Below are 16,523 nucleotides of genomic sequence, written 5' to 3' on the forward strand. Positions count from 1 at the left end.
GAACAATTTCAGGCCCCCTTTTTAAGAAGCATATTGGGAACTGACAAGAACATGCCAACCCCTGTGCTCAAACAGAAATAGGTATCTACTTCGTACAGTAGATACCTATTCAATAATACAGTAGATACCGTTCAATAATTAAGCATAATTATGTCATCTGCCATATCATAAGAGGCTCTGTATAGGTCCGTGATGATGGCACATGTAGCCATATCGGTGGGCACGTGAGCTCAGCTGGCCAGCTGATTTTCGGGCCTTCTGGGCCCACCACAAGTAGGGAAACAGGCTACTTCCTGCATCTGGAGGGCCTCGGGTGGGGAGGAGGCCCATTTTTCTCTCTCCCCAGCCTCCAGAGCCTTTCTAGGAGTCTGGGGAGGGCGAAAAAGGCCTTCCCCACCACCGCCAGAGGCCCTCCGGAGGCTACAAATGGCCTGTTTGCCAACTTCCGGTGGGACCGGAAGGCCCATTGTTTACTCTCTCCAGGCTCCAGAGCCTTTCTAGAAGTTTGGGGAGGGTGAAAACACCCTTCCCGACCGACCCCGAAGCTAAAAAGGGCACGTTGGTCAACTTCCAGTCCCACCAGAAGTTGGCAAACAGGCCATTTTCCGCCTCCCCAGACTCCTAGAAAGGTTCTGGAGCCTGGGGAGAGAAAAAAAATGGGGCCATAGGGCCATTGCGTGCCAGGAGTGGGGGGAGTGGGGAGGGGTCATGCACACATGCACGGGGCAGGGTGCATAAAATTATGGGTGTTGGCATGCAGACGCACGACACCCCCCACGCTCACCCCGTTCCTGGCACGCAATGGCAAAAAGGTTAGCCGTTATTGCCCCAGCCATCAATAATATTGCTTGTGTTCTGTTTGATTATTAATTCTATGCACTCTGAGGCTTTGACATTAACATCTCTATTTGAAAGAACTGCACATGGTGTCCTGAATGTCAGGCTGACCTACTTCCTCCTGGGCTTTAAGGTACACAGCGTAAAGAGAAGGGCTAAGTTTATAGAGCAGGACCTTCAGCTAAGAACATGTTATATCAAACAGAACCAGGCAACAGGTAAATGTAATTATCGGAATCAGTCCTTTTTATTTACCACTTATGTATTTCCTTATTGTATTTTCTTTTACACATCTTATTTTGTAATTAAATCACACACTTTTACCTTTATTGTATTTTTTATTTGATATTGCTGTTGAGACTACTCAATTAATCAATTACATTAAGAGGACATTAATTAATTACATTAACAAACACATTAAGATCGAAATACCCAGAATCAACCAGGGACAAGCCAAATGGGAGGTAATAGATACAGATAGGCATCAGCAATAAGGACTGCAAATTTTATACCAATATAGTTCCACTACTAACTAAAAGCAATAGAGAAAGGGCCTTAGCCATATGAGGAAATCTCATGCTGCGACTTGGCAAATTGTATATTGAAAAAAGTATATATAGGAACTAGCTGGACAATGTCAAAACTTTAGTGCATCTGGCCTCATTTGTGGAATCAAAATACAAAAGATAGTAAGAATTTCAGAGAGATGTACTGTTAACAGTTTTCTGCAGTTTCTATTATATTTAATAATAGCTTAGAATTTAAGGTTGCTTTGTTCTATGAACTCTGCAAAGTTGAGAATTAAATATTACAAGGTTACATAAAGACCCTTCTTGGAAGGTCATCTCTGATTCAAACCATTTGAAGGCACATATCACATATTATTTTCCTTCACTGAGCTGGAAATAGGCTCAGGATCCTCCTGCATATCCCAGCAGAATCTGAAGGGCAGCTTTTCCATCCTCTCCTTAAAGACACGGTCAAATCTTTCACTCTGGGCAACAGTCATGTGGTTCTTCCAGTCCCCAACAATGCCTGGAAAGCAGTGGTTAAAAAAATGTCAACAGTATTTCTGTTCAATTAAACTAGAGGCTATTTGTGTCATCTTATCACCAAAATGAATGGGTGTCCATGTAGGAATGCAAGTATGTTTGTGTGTATCTATATGTACAGACACACACACACACACAGTATACATATATCTATACCCAGCAAGGGAGCGCCAGGACCCCAGCTGCGCTGCGCTCTCCCTCGAGGCAGCCCCAGCTGGACCACTGCCTGGCCCGGCGAGCAGAGACCGAAGGGGTGGTGTCTCCAGCCGGCCCGGCATGTGCTCTCTGCTTGGAGGACCCGCTGCTGTCTGTGGAGAAGGAGGAGAAGGCCGCGCGGATCTGGAATGTGCATTTCCAGGGAGGAAAGCATTTTCAGGCAGCAGCGGGGAGGAGCCCAAGCAATGGTTCAGGGTCACAGCAGAACAAGCAGCCAAAGCCTGTCTCCACTGGTGCACCTGCCCCTCTCCCCCCCCGTTATTCTTGCCGGCCCTGAGCACCCAAGAGAAATGCCGGGTGGCTATTTTGAAAGAGGCGGGAGTGGTTTATACAAGCTGTGGGATAAGTGCATTGCATTTCAGGTGGCGGCTGGTCCCAGCCCGTGCTGCCACCTGAAAATTCTGTATCAGATCAATTGTTTAGTTTATTACCTTCTCCAGATTTTTTCATTCACTCTCCGGCTGCTGAAACCTCCCCAAAGGTCCCTCCGAGCAGCCCTCGCAAACTCCCCCATGCTCCCTCTGCCCCATGCCAGAGAGGCCAGGAACCGCCGTTGCCCGGGACCCGAGCCTCCCAACCAGCAGGCGCAGCCGGGAACCAGAGCTCCACTTTCCCCAAAAGGCTGGCAAGCTTTGAGTCTAGCTTCGGGGCTGCCGCTTCGCACTGGGTTGCCTCTCCCCACATGTTGCTGTGGGTTCACCATGGAGAGGGCTGAATCCCTCAGTCGGAGGCCAAGAGCACAGCGCCAGTTTGCAGCCGCTCCTCCCGGGGCAGCTTGGCTCAACACTGTTCCTAAAGACAGCAGTGGGTCCTCCAAGCAGAGAGCAGGTGCCGGGCCGGCCAGAGACGCTGTCCCTTTGCTCTCTGCTTGCTGGGCTGGGCAGCGGTCCAGCCGGGGCCACTTCAGGGGAGAATGCAGCGCGGCCAGGATCCTGGCGCTCCCTCACTGGGTCCCTTGGAGCACAGCGAGGAGAAAACCCGGGATCTGCCAGCAGCGCAGATGATTCCCACCTGCAGCGATTGCAGGCGCCGAGCCCAATGGTGGGAGGGGGCAGCTGGAGGAAGGGAACTGAATGGGGTGGGGGGGATGGGACGGCCGGCACAGAAGTGAAGTGGCAGCATGAGAACCGCTCTTGCTGGGGGCAAGGGGATGGCGGCGGCAGGAGCAGCAGGCCAGGGCTTCCTCCCTCCCTCCCTCCAGAGGCCTGGGGCTATGCCAGAAGTCTCCTCGGGTGGAGAGACAAGGAAGCCCCGGACTGCCCAACCTTGCCACTACTGCCCTTGGCGGCAGCAGTTCTCGCACAGCCACTTCCCTGACATGGCAGGAGCAACTGGCAGGGGTGAGGGGATGGTGGCAGGCTGTGGCAGCAGACAGTTTGAGCAGGCTAAGAGGCAACGTTCCTCCTCCTGCCAGCCTTGAACTCAGCTCCAGGCAGTGTCCAGCCAGCCATACCTGGCCTCTCCCTGCAACAGCCCACATGGATCCCAGGCAGCGCAACTTCAGTGACTTTTCTCATGGTGGCAGTGATGAGGCAGGCAGGCAGCTGGGTGCACGGGAGTGACTGGCGGCAGCGCTCCTGGCTGGCAAAGGGCGGAGTCCTGGGGCTGCATGCGGGCAATGACGGCATTGCCAGTGCACAAGTGCACTAAGACGTTAAAGCCAGCTGATCTGAGACAGATAGAGGAGCGGTGTCTCGGATCCTAAGACCATCGAAAATTTTCCAATGGTCTTAGGCGACCCCTGTAAAGGGGTCTCGACCCACAGGTTGAGAACCGCTCCCCAAGAGTATACATTTCTATGGACTTACCTTTACGAAGAAAGACCCCTTTGCTAGAATCTATTAAGGTATTCAGGGATGCATAGTTTGTTCTAGAATCTGCTTTCATGCTATCAAATGTAGCTTTATCCACCACATCATCCACCTCCTTTTCAGTTAGTTCTCTTCCTAGGAAGTGGCATATTTTCAGTACAGAACTTCTCAGATCCTGCAATTTGATACAGCTTTATATTAGTTCATCCATAACAAGGGAGAAAAGAAGGAAAATGTTGCTGATAAATCATTTGTAGTTTTATTTTTTTAAAATGAACCGTATTCATTAAACACAGAACTCAATCCTTAGAACTGCTGCTAAGGGTTTCCAAGAGACAAGTTGTTGAGAAACTTTTTTGGATCTTAATATTTTGATGATTCAGACTCTTACATCCTTAGCAATCTTGGCTGCAACAGAAGCTGTTCAGTTCTCCAACCAAGCTAAATAAATGCTTTGGTCTCTCTTGAAAATGCACTTGAGTTGAGTCAACCTTCTTTGAGCCAAAAGAGGAGAACATTATTTATTTTATTTTACTTTATTTTATTGATTAAATTCATATCCTGCCCATGTCACCAAGTGCTCAGAAAAATGCCTTTTATTAATCTTTTTGATACCAAGATGACCACATTCTAGTTTCATCGATTCTTCTCCTTCCTGTTGAAGAGGGGGCTCTTATGCTTCTTCAGAGACCTCACTAGTCCTCCAGGAGTTCACCAAAATAACCAAGGGTGGTTCAGTGGTCACCTCTACTACTCCTTATTGGAATAAGTTATTCTCCACATTCCTCCCTTTCTAAAGCCTCTTATGCTTGATGGTTGTTCATATTGCATTACACATTTACACATCTTACCTTTTTCATTTCTTCATAAGAAAGGAACAGAATATTGAAATCACCCTTATGAGTGTACCAGCCTTCTACATGGTCAAGCCATAAACTATTGGGCACTGATAGGAGAGAAATGAATTTGGAATAAATATGAGTGCAATCTTCAAAGTCACTTGGTTTAATTATTTAGCTGGGCACTGCAATGTTCCTACTAACAATCCATCTCAGGGATACATTCTGAATGCTTGAATTTTTTCCATTTATCCTTATGACCGGATGGGCCTACGGATCAAAGCTCAATTGATGGGCCACCTTAATAACGCTGAATGCAGAGAGGAGAGAGAAGGAATGGGAGCCGTAACTAATGTGGTTGCATACTCTCACTTGTTAAGAAGAAAGTTTTGTCAAGATGCTGCTATATTGTTTTGTTTCTTTTGCTTTTCTTTATTTGGATTTTTGGGCAATCTGAATTAATATTTTATACATTTGCAAATATCATACTTACTCCCATTAGCTTTCTTCTGTGTCCCACCCTTAAATGCTCCCCATGTGATTTCATGCATTGCAGTCTCCTGACTAATATAACAATGATAATAATAACAATAACCATGGCAACAATAATACAACCCCCTGATTTTAAATCCAACAAATTATTCCCCTTCATTTTTCTCTATATTAAATGGATCCTTGTATTTCTTCTCACTCTTCCTTAATAAGCAGCCTTGTCTTGCCATTCCCATCCACTTTTGCATCATGAGTTATTTAAGGAATCCTGCATTCTTCTCCACTCATCCTTCCCATTATAAATGGTTTGCATATAGTTTATGGAAATAATTGAATATCTAGGTATATGGCTGTCACCAAGAATATCCTCCATAAAAGAAAATAATTACGATAAACTAATAACACAGTTAAAAAAAGACTTGGATAATTGGAAAGGTTTGCAAATTTCATTTATGGGAAGAATCTCCACTATCAAAATGAATGTATTACCAAAATTGTTGTATTTATTTCAGGTGGCTCCAATTAATTTAGGGAAAAATTTCTTTGTGGGCTTAAACAAGATTATTTCCAAATTCTTTTGGCAGGGAAAACGACCATGAATAAAATTAAAACTACTCCAAGATTCCAAGGAAAGAGGAGGAACAGCACTCCCGGATTGGGAACTTTATCACCAAGCAGCAGGACTAGTATGGATTAAAGAATGGATGGAACTGAGTAATAACAGAATACTATCCATTGAAGGTCACGATCTGCAAGCGGGCTGGCATTCCTTTTTATGGGATGAAAAATATAAGTCCCACACCTATTTTAAAAGGCATACACTTAGACATGTGTTATTATTAATTTGGTTAAAAACTAAAAAACAACAATACACAAAAATCCCGTTATGGTTCGCACCCTCAGAAGCCTTAAAACACCCAAATTTATCAGAATCCAAAAATATAATGAGATACAAAGAATTAATTGATCACCAAGGAAAGTTAAAATCCAAACAGCAACTGGAAGCAGAGTTAAATAAGGAAACTGATTGGTGGACCTTTTCACAGATACAATCCGAACACAAGGAATATATAAAAAAGTATCAAATAAGTAAGGAGAAACAGGAATTAGATACCATCATATTAGACTCTGGAGAGAAACTAATCAGTAAAATTTACAAACTTCTGTTAAGGTATAAGATGGAGGAGGAAATAGTCAAACACACAATGATTAAATGGATGCAGAATTTCAAATACTCAATAGAATTGGATAAATGGGAAGAATTCTGGCAAATGAATACAAAAGCAACTCTGGCGGTGGCATACAAGGAAAACCAGCTAAAGATGTTTTATAGGTGGCACATGTCACCAACAAGATTAGCTAAAATAAACCCCAAAAACAGTTTGGCGTGTTGGAAATGCAAGAATCCACAAGGCACTTTCTATCACCTATGGTGGACGTATCCAGTGGCAAAGAAATTCTGGTCCATCATCAAGAAATGGTTAGAACAAATTACTAAATTACAAATAGATAAGAAACCCGAAACTTTTTTATTAGGAATCTTTACAAAGTCTTACCCCAAAGAAATAAAATATCTGCTAATACATATCTTAACGGCGGCAAGGATAATATATGCTAGTAATTGGAAATCGGAAAAAAATCAGGAGAAGATATAATAGATAAGATAACACAATGTGCAGAAATGGATAGGTTGACAAAAGAATTAAAGGAAAAAGAAGACACTGAATTTTATAAAGTTTGGAATAAATAGTATCATTGGCATAGGGTAGCTACGGAAGAAATATAATTAGAAACCAGATAGAATATAAGCATAGTTGTGCATGTAACCACCTCCTTATGGGCGGTAAAATATTTAGAGAGAAAATCAGAAAGTGAAGGTAATATACAGAACAAAAAAAAAGAAGACTTAGAGAGCAGAAGAGAGGAGAGGGTAAAGAGGTAAATAGGAATCAGTGAGTTAAGGTTTATGGGAATATGTATAATTGTGTAATTGGATACATCACTACGAAACAGACGCTTCAAATGATTGTATATATATAATTGTTTTATTGTATAATGTACTTTTTTTAGTTGTGCTTTGTTATATATGTTTTGTGCGTGTTTTATTTATTTGTTAATAAAGTTTATAAATTTTTTAAAAAAGAAAAAACCATTCTTATCTTATTTTAAGGAGGGGAGGTGGATTGTTTGCCACTTGCAGGAAGTGGATTGAAATCATATCTCTTGTCCAAAGGAAAAACTAACTTGATTGTGATTAAGTTCTTACCTTTGCCAGCCAAAAACTTCTCCAAGTAAGCATCAAACTCTTCTGATGTTTCCAACGTGGTTAGAATTTTGTAAAAATGATAGCTAGAAACAAAAACATCCTTTGGATTTCTAAACACATAAATAATCTGTAGGAAGAAGAAAGTATCTAGTCAAAAATGATCCTCAGAGACTCCAGTTAGAGCGAATATAGCAGGAAAAAAGTGGGATTGGTTGAAAAACCTTGAGGCTTGATGGACCTTAGGGGACTTTCTGGAGGGCAGAACTCCATTTGTACTTTATTTCACAATACGTTAACCTCCCATGGATAAAAATATATCTACAATCTCTCTCTCTCCCCCTCCCTCCCTCTCTACCTCTCTCTCTCTCTCCCTCCCTCCCTCCTTCATCTATATCTATCTATCTATCTATCTATCTATCTATCTATCTATCTATCTATCTATCTATCTATCTATCATCTATAATTTTAATTATTTATTAATTAAATAAAATACATAAAAGCCCTGTGGTGAAATTCAATTTTTTTTACCACTGGTTCTGTGGGCATGGCTTGGTGAGTGTGGCATGGCTTGGTGGGCGTGGCTTGGTGGGCAAGGCATGGGAAGGATACTGCAAAGTCCCCATTCCCTCCCCACCCCTCAGGTAAGGTTATTGCAAAATCTCCATTCCCACCCCACTCTGGGGCCAGCCAGAATCAAACAGATAGCCAATGTTGTTTCCAAAGCAGAAGTGCAATATATGCAGTTCTTGGAGAACACACAAATGCCTACCTTCCTACATTTGTACCTACTGAAGTTTCTGAATACTTTCAGGGATGTTGTAAAAAACAGTTCTGCATTAAAGCTATTACAGACCTCCGGATGCACAGAAAGCATTTGATAATCATTAAATGGAATTCATTTTAAATCAACTAAAGTATATGGAATTTGGGGAAAAATTTATAAGGATGCGCAGAGCAATTTACTCTGAACAAGAAGCAAAAGTGGTAATTAATGGGGAAACAACAAAGAACTTTCAAATCCAGAAAAGTATGAGACAGGGCTGTCCACTGTCACCCCTACTGTTTATTTTATCATTAGAAGCATTGAATAGAGTAATTTGAGAAGTTATCCAAATTAAAGGTTTGAAGATCAGAAATTAAATTTTAAAATTGCAAGCGTTCACAGACATCACAAGAAACCTGCCTTGGATCCAGCTATTTTGAATAACTTTCGTCCTGCTCCAAACTTCACTTTATTGCGAAGGTTGTTGAGAGTGTGGTGGCACATCAGCTCCCATTGGCCCTGGGTGAAACACGATATCTGGACCTGTGGCAGTCGGGTTTCAGGCCCGGGTACAGCATGGAGACAGCATTGGTCGCACTGGTGGATGATCTCTGGAGGGCTCAGGACAAGGGATATTCCTCTGTCCTGGTCCTATTAGATCTCTCAGCGGCTTTTGATACCATCGACCATGGTATCCTACTGCGACGCCTTGAGGGGTTGGAAGTGGGAGGCATTGTTCTACGGTGGTTCTCCTCCTACCTCTCCGGGTGTTCGCAAGCGGTTTTGGCTGTGGGACAGAGGTCTGCCCCGAGGCCCCTCACTTGTGGGGTCCTTCATGGGTCAGTCCTCTCTCCCCTTCTGTTCAACATCTATATGTTGAACAGTATGCTGATGATACCCAACTTTTTATATCCACCCCAAATCAGCCCAGTGATGCCCACAATGTGAAGTCCCGGTGCTTGGAAGTGGTGCGGCTCTGGATGGGGAGGAACAGGCTTCAGCTCAACCCTGCCAAATCGGAATGGCTGTGGATACCGCCATCTTGGTTCCAAGGGAATATTCCATCGCTGGTTATAGGGGGTGAGATGTTGCCCCCTGTTGATAGGGCGCGCAATTTAGATGTCCTCCTGGATTCACAGCTGACTCTGAAAGATCATGTTACGACTGTGACCAGGGGGTATTTGCCCAGATTCGTCTGGGCAGCCAGTTGCGCCTCTCCCTGGATCGTGATGCCCTACGCACAGTCACTCATGCGCTCATCACTTCGACTACTGCAATGCTCTCTACATGAGGCTGCCCCTGAAGACCACTCGGAGGCTTCAGCTGGTGCAAAATGTGGCCGTGCGGGTAGTGATGGGAGTGTCCTGACACTCTCATGTTGCACCCCTCCTGCGGGACCTGCATTGGCTACCAGTTGCCCTCCAGGTAAGATTCAAGGTGCTGGTAATCACCTATAAAGCCCTACATGGCTTAGGCCAGGGGTATTGGGCGGACCAACTGCGGCCAGCGACAGCTCCCCATCGCCCGGTGCATTTCCACAGGGAGGGCCTCCTTGGGGTGCCGTCGGCCAGACAATGTCGGCTGGTGACCCCTAGGGAGCAGGCCTTCTCTGTGGGTGCACCTACCCTGTGGAATCAGCTCCCCCTGGGGCTCCGAGTGGCCCCTGACTTTCGCTCTTTCTGCCTTGGCCTTAAAACATGGCTATTTCGCCTGGCTGGCTTGGACTGAAGGGGATTTAGAGGGGATTTTAATGGTTTTTATAGTTTTATTGGGTATTATTTTTTTTAAAAAATTGAACTTTGTGTGTTTTTGATTATTGTGAGCCACCCTGAGTCCTTTCGGAGATAGGGTGGCATATAAATCCAAATAATAAATAACTACAATAAATAAATAAATCTCGTCTTTATTATTGAAGAGCCAATGCATCTGGGTGTATGGCTAATGGAAGTATTGGAGGAATATGGGGGTAGCCGGCTTAAAGATAAATAAGAACAAAACAAAAATGTTAGTAAAAAACATGATGGAGGAGCAAAAAAAAAAGATATAGAGGGAAAAATTGATATTCAGATAGTTAAAAAAATTAGATATCTAGGGATTCAATTGACATCAAGATGCGTGCTGCTTAAAGAGGAAAATTACGATAGACTAATTGAGCAAATTAAAATTGATTTAGAAAGATGGGGAAGATTACAGCTCTCCTTTATGGGGAGGGCTGCTACAATTAAGATGAACATGCTACCCAAAATTTTATATTTATTTCAATGTATACCAATCCGGCTCAAAAAAGATTTCTTTACAAATTTGAATAGAATTATAGCAAAATTTATATGGAAGGGCAAAAAGCCAAGAATTAAATTAAAATTATTACAAGATGCAAAAGAAAGAGGAGTATTTGGTCTTCAAAATTCGGAAAAATATCGGCAAGCTAAAAGCCCTGGTTTAGGTAAGTGATTGGCTACACCTCAAAAATAGAAGACTGTTGACACCAGAAGGACATGAACTTCAAATAGGTTGGCACACTATCATCTGGGAAGAGAAGTATAAGGTTCACCAGTACTTCCAAAGGCATTATATTAGGAGGGCACTATTAGATATTTGGATTAAGACCAAGAGAAGTAACTATATAAACATCCCCAATTGGATATTGACAGTAGAAATGCTCACACATTCTAATCTTCTCAAAACGGGAGGGGCTATTACATATAAAGAATTAATAAACATGAAAGGGGAATTAAAATCAAGGAAGAAGTTAAGGGAAGAAGGAATTGAATTAGAATGGTGGATATATCTACAAATACAATCCAAATTTACAAAGGATAAAAAAGAGTGGGATATAAAATTAGAATCAAAGCTATTACAGTCCTCCATCCAGGAGGGCATGAGAGACTGAGAGTAGCAATTGTAAAAAGGATTTTATGGCTAAAGGTAGGATTCCTCAACTTGGCATCCTCCAAATATGTTAAGATAGAAACTGACTATGCCGCACAAAAAGTTCCAATCCATCTGGAAGTGTCATTTTGGAAAAAGTAACATGAAGGATTAAATATCTCTGTATGGATCTTCAGTTCGGTTCTATTTCGGCCAAGCGTGAGATTCTGGGGTCCCTGTTTTATTTGAGTTATTTTTACTCAGCCTGCAAATCACCAAACACAATGGAACAATGTAACATCTCTTCATTTGCATTTATTTCTCAATAAAACATTCAGATGCAGAGGTAAAAAAAAAAAGAAGAAGAAGAAGACAGACAGCTCCCCATTCCACCCCACAAGTTACCAAAATATGTCCTACCTTTGCTCTTTTATTTCGTAATCCTTTGGGTGCCAAATAGTGGGGCAGATGGGAACAAATGACACGAGGTGATGGGCGACTAGGTAAATCTACATAGTAAACATTATACTCTAGCCATGGTGCCCTGTCAATCAGGGTAATCTTTTCAGTTCCATCTCGATGACCTTCATAAAGAATCAAGCTCACAATGTTCTGAGCCCATACGGTGCCTGTAAATAATTAAATTAATTCATCCAGGGCCATCATTATTTGGAGAATGTTCAACACATAAAAAACAAGAAAAAGAAGAATCAGACTATTATAAAATATGGAATAATTGGTATAATTGGTTAAAAATTAGAAATATACAAAAAATATAGGGGATATATTACCGATTGATACATATATATGTAATAAAAATATTATTCGATTACAGAAAGGTGAAGGAATATATTATAAGTAGAATTGTAGAACGTCACTCTGAAAAAATGCTTAAGAAGAAATTATATTCTTTTTGTGTATATGTTGTATAAATGTTCGTTGTGTATATGTTACGTATGTCTTTTTTAATATTTATATTCAATAAAACTATTTAAAAAAAAACAAGAAAAAATCAAGCAATCAGTCTACTTATCGGAGAAGATGGCAAAAAAGAAATGGGGAGTAGAGAAAAAACAGAACTGCTTAATTCATACTTCACATCTATCTTCATACAAAAAAAGGAAAACACTACTGAAGGAACTGGCAGACATAATTTCAGAACCATTGAAACATATCTTTCAAAGTTCTTGGATCACCGGCAAAATATCTGAGGACTGGAAAAGAGCTGGTGTGGCCCCTATCTTCCAAACAGGAAAAAAAGAAAAACTTATTCAAGAAATTTGAGACCAATATGCCCGACATCAATACTTGGGAAGATCTTGGAAAAGATAATCAAGCAACAAATCTGTGAACAACCTAGAAGCAAACAGGGTTATAACCAGAAGCCAACATGGCTTCATTGAAAACAGATCATGCCAAATAAATCTTATTTCATTCTTCAACAAAGTGACCAAATTAGTAAATGAGCGAAATGCTGTGAACATAGTGTACTTAGATTTCAATAAAGCATTTTAGAAACTCAATCACAACCTACTTCTTGGCAAGCTAATAAAATGTGGGATAGATAGCCCTACAACTAGGTGGGTTTATGGAGATTTTACAGTATCCTTCCCCTGCCACACCCACCAAGTCACACCCACCAAGCTGTGCCATGTCCACCACACCCATAGAACCAGTAGTAAAAAATTTCAAAACCCACCACTGTATACAAGGGATGATGAGTAAAGATGAAGACGCCCAGAAAAGTGAGGAACTAGCAGAAGAAATGGAGGAAAAGATTGAACCAAAGAACCAGTGAACAAAACTGGAAGACAAGGCAGAGATAATAATAAAAATAACAGTGATTGGTGAATTAAATCAAGGGGGAAATATTTTAAGAGAGTTGAAAAGTGAATTGGAGAAAGGAAGATAGGGGCCTGGGCAGATATTTTGGAAGCTAGGCAATGGAAGAGGGTAAAGATTGGAGAAATACTTAGACTGAATATCCAAGAAATAGATGCAAACAGTGATCAAGATCCAAGAGAGGAATATGGGAGGTAAGTCAAAAAAAGCATAGCAAAGTATTGAAGCGGACAAGAGACGATGGATAGAAAGGAAAGAATTTCTCTTTTTTGTTGTTGTTCTGATTTGCTTTTCTTCTTTCTCTCCCTTCTTTTTTAGAATGGTGGCATGATTAGAAGTTAGGTAGGATAGAAAGAAAATGTCATTTAATAAAATGGTGACAAGTTAGAATAGAGATAGAAATAAGAGAAAGGGGGAATATTAGTGTATACGTTTTTACATAATAAAATAAAAGCAATAACAAGAGGGAAGCTTAGAAATTGAATAGCGGTATTAATATGTATGATTAAATAATATGAGTGGCGTTAGAGCAATATATTAAAACATGGAATAACTAAATAATGATAGACTATAATTTAATATAAATGTGTATTATTATTAGAAATATATATTTTGGTTGAATGTAAAAACTATTATCAATTTTACAAGTTCCATTTGTATTAGAATGCATGACACCCAGGCGCCACACTGTTCATCCATTGATATGTATATGTAAAATAAAATATAAAGCTCGAAAGAAAACAAAAAAAAGATCCAAAAAGATCTTGACAGATTTAAATACCGGACCTTATCTAACAAAACGAAATTAAACAGAGGTAAAAGTAAGATATTTCACTTAGGCAAGAAAAACCAACCACATAAGTACAGACTAGGTAAAACGTGGCTTAATCTCAGGAACAGGGATTAATCCCAGGGAATTTGGAGTCCTAGAGGACAATAATTTAAACATGAGTCAACAATGTGTGGCAACAGCAAAATACCAATGCGATTCTAGGCTGTATTAACAGAGGGATAGAATCAAGATCAAGTGAAGTTGTAGTACCACTTTACAAAGCCTTAATAGAACCACACTTGGAATACTGCATCCAGTTCTGGTCACCACAATATAAAAAAGATTGAGAGTTGAGTTGAGACTCTGGAAAGAGTGTAGAGAAGAACGGCACACATGATTAGGGGGCTGTAGGCTAAAACATACCAAGAACAGCTACAGGAATTGGGTATGTCTAGTCTAATGAAAAGGAGGACTAGGGTTGACATGATACCACTGTTCCAATATTTGAGGGACTTCTACAAAGATGAGGGGGTCAAACCATTTTCCAAAGCACCCAAAGGCAAGACAAGAAACAATGGATGGAAACTAATCAAGAAGAGAAGCAACCTAGAACTAAGGAGAAAGTTCCTGACAGTGAGAGCAATCAACCAATGGAATAGTTGCCTTCAGAAATTGTGGAGGCTTTTAAGAAGTAACTAGAGACAGCCATTTCTCTCAAATGGTATAGCGTCTCCTGCTTAAGCAGGGGGTGGTCTAGAAGATCTCTGAGGTCCCTTCGAACTCTATTATTCTGTGTTCTAACTTAGTCAACCTTCCTATAGTAAACATTTCAGAGATGCATAAAGGCAACTGCTTCTTATAAACTATTTGATGGAAATATGAGAGAAAGTCAGCTTTCTAAAGTAAAATTAAAATGGTCAAAATACAGTTTTACAGCTTTATTTTACCTGCATTTCATCTTCTATGCCAAGTGTTAAAATCTGTTTATAGCTTGATGCAGTTGCAGCAACCAAAATACTGAAAAACTGAATAAAAGCACTGGATACAAAACTAACTCTTCCTTGGAAGACATCTTTGAATTTACCTGATTTAGGATATGTGATTATAAATGTATCATCATCTCGGATTTCAAAACTTTCCAGTGAATCTATTTTTTCAGGTGAGGACAGCACTGGTAGAAAATAACATCCTTTGTGTAGATATGGGTCCTTCCCTGATGGCTCCATTGCCTCACCTGTTGATATAATAGAGAAATTGAAAATAGTTCCTGTATTCAATGTTGAATTAATTCAATTCTTTCAAAATCCTGATTCTTGGCAACATGAAGAAAAACACATTCAATTATTTTATCTAATTATTTAGTTAATTAGTGTCATGAGCTCAATTTTCACCCACGAAACTTTCCATTGCAAAGAGTAAATTTGCTACTCTTCTTGCCATCTAAGAGTTTTACGTAGAAGACAAAGTTTGAATCACAGTACTTAGAACATACTAGTTGCAATTCTTTTCTTACCTTACTTTGAATACAATGTGCTCTTATACATCTGGCAGTCACTCACGTCATGCCTAAAAGCCAACTTTATTTACAGTACTTTTTCAATGTTTTTCTATTCCTGTTCTTCAAATGTTTAAGGAAAACTGGTCTTTAGTCAAACATTGTATTAGCACTGAATCTCCATTTTAAAAAAAGAGCTAAAGAACATGGTAGAACATGATTAAGTAATAACCTAAGTAACAAGAATGGCAGAGATGGAGGAAACCTTCGCTATTTTACTAAGAAAAGCATTACTCGAAAACCATGATAGAAGACGCATTGTAAGCCGCCCTGAGTCTCCGGAGAAGGGCGGCATATAAATCAAATTAAAAAAGAAAAAAAGCGGAGGTCTATATCCGTGATGGCACGTGTGCCTGAGGTTGCATGCAGAGCCATCTTTCCCGGCACGCAAGCTGTCATCCAACTCACCTGCAGCGGCACATGCTCATGTGCCCCAGCTGGTGTTTCAGCCTCCGGTGCGCATGCGTGCAATTCAGGGAATCCAGCTGGTCTTTGGGGCGTTCCTATGCATGCGTGCGCATTTTCATATTCGCACAAGAGTACTGGCACACAGTGCCTTCATGCATACATGGTGTTTCTGCATGTGCATTGCACGCGTGAAAACCGTGCGCATGCGCAGATGGTGTTATTGTGCATGTAGCGCATGGGGGAGCTGCATGAAACTTGCGCGCATGGTTTGATGGTGTGACTGCACGCTCAGCGCCTGGTGATGGAACTGCACAATGGGAGGAGCCACATGTTAGCACAGATAGCACATGCACATGCAAAGCGCATGAAGCACATATCTGCTTGGTACACGGTGAATAAAAGGTTTGCCACCACTGGTCTACGTCTAAGAAGCCCATCTGGGGATGACCATGGGATATAAAAAATTTCCGGGAATTGGATGTGAGCTTCATTTAGTGGTTTGATAGCCCCACCTGCAAGCTCTCACAAGAGGGGCTGTTGTCGTTTCTCTAGTTCTGCAAATTTCCCTGGAGCTGTGGCTGGGTTATCTTTCTCCTTTTTTCGGTGCTTTGGAAGGGCATTCCTTGACCATGTGCCCAGATTCTCCACAGTAAAAGCAGAGAGCCAAATTTCTGGATTGCTACCTATCTTCCATGGTTGGGAATTACATAGGCTCTTCTCTTCCCTGATTGATGCAAGGGGGCCAAGAATTAGGGATGGAAGCGAAGGCAGCTTGGGATGATTGGATTGATTGCAATCCAGT

General features: G+C 41.3%; 1 protein-coding gene across 1 annotated transcript; it reads right to left on the reverse strand.

Annotated features, from left to right (window-relative positions):
• Positions 1-1,155: 1,155 nt before the first annotated feature.
• On the reverse strand, positions 1,156-14,984 carry LOC132711057 (amine sulfotransferase-like). Its single transcript, XM_060689071.2, has 6 exons — positions 14,843-14,984; positions 11,565-11,773; positions 7,514-7,640; positions 4,768-4,862; positions 3,914-4,091; positions 1,156-1,872 (listed from the first exon to the last, which is right to left on the reverse strand). Exons 1-6 carry the CDS (start codon positions 14,982-14,984, stop codon positions 1,712-1,714), a joined length of 912 nt encoding a protein of 303 aa, XP_060545054.1. The 3' UTR covers positions 1,156-1,711.
• Positions 14,985-16,523: the final 1,539 nt, after the last annotated feature.

Source organism: Pantherophis guttatus, chromosome 1 (assembly GCF_059756535.1).
Source record: "Pantherophis guttatus breed Tessera chromosome 1, ASM5975653v1, whole genome shotgun sequence".
NCBI classification, from domain to species: domain Eukaryota; kingdom Metazoa; phylum Chordata; class Lepidosauria; order Squamata; family Colubridae; genus Pantherophis; species Pantherophis guttatus.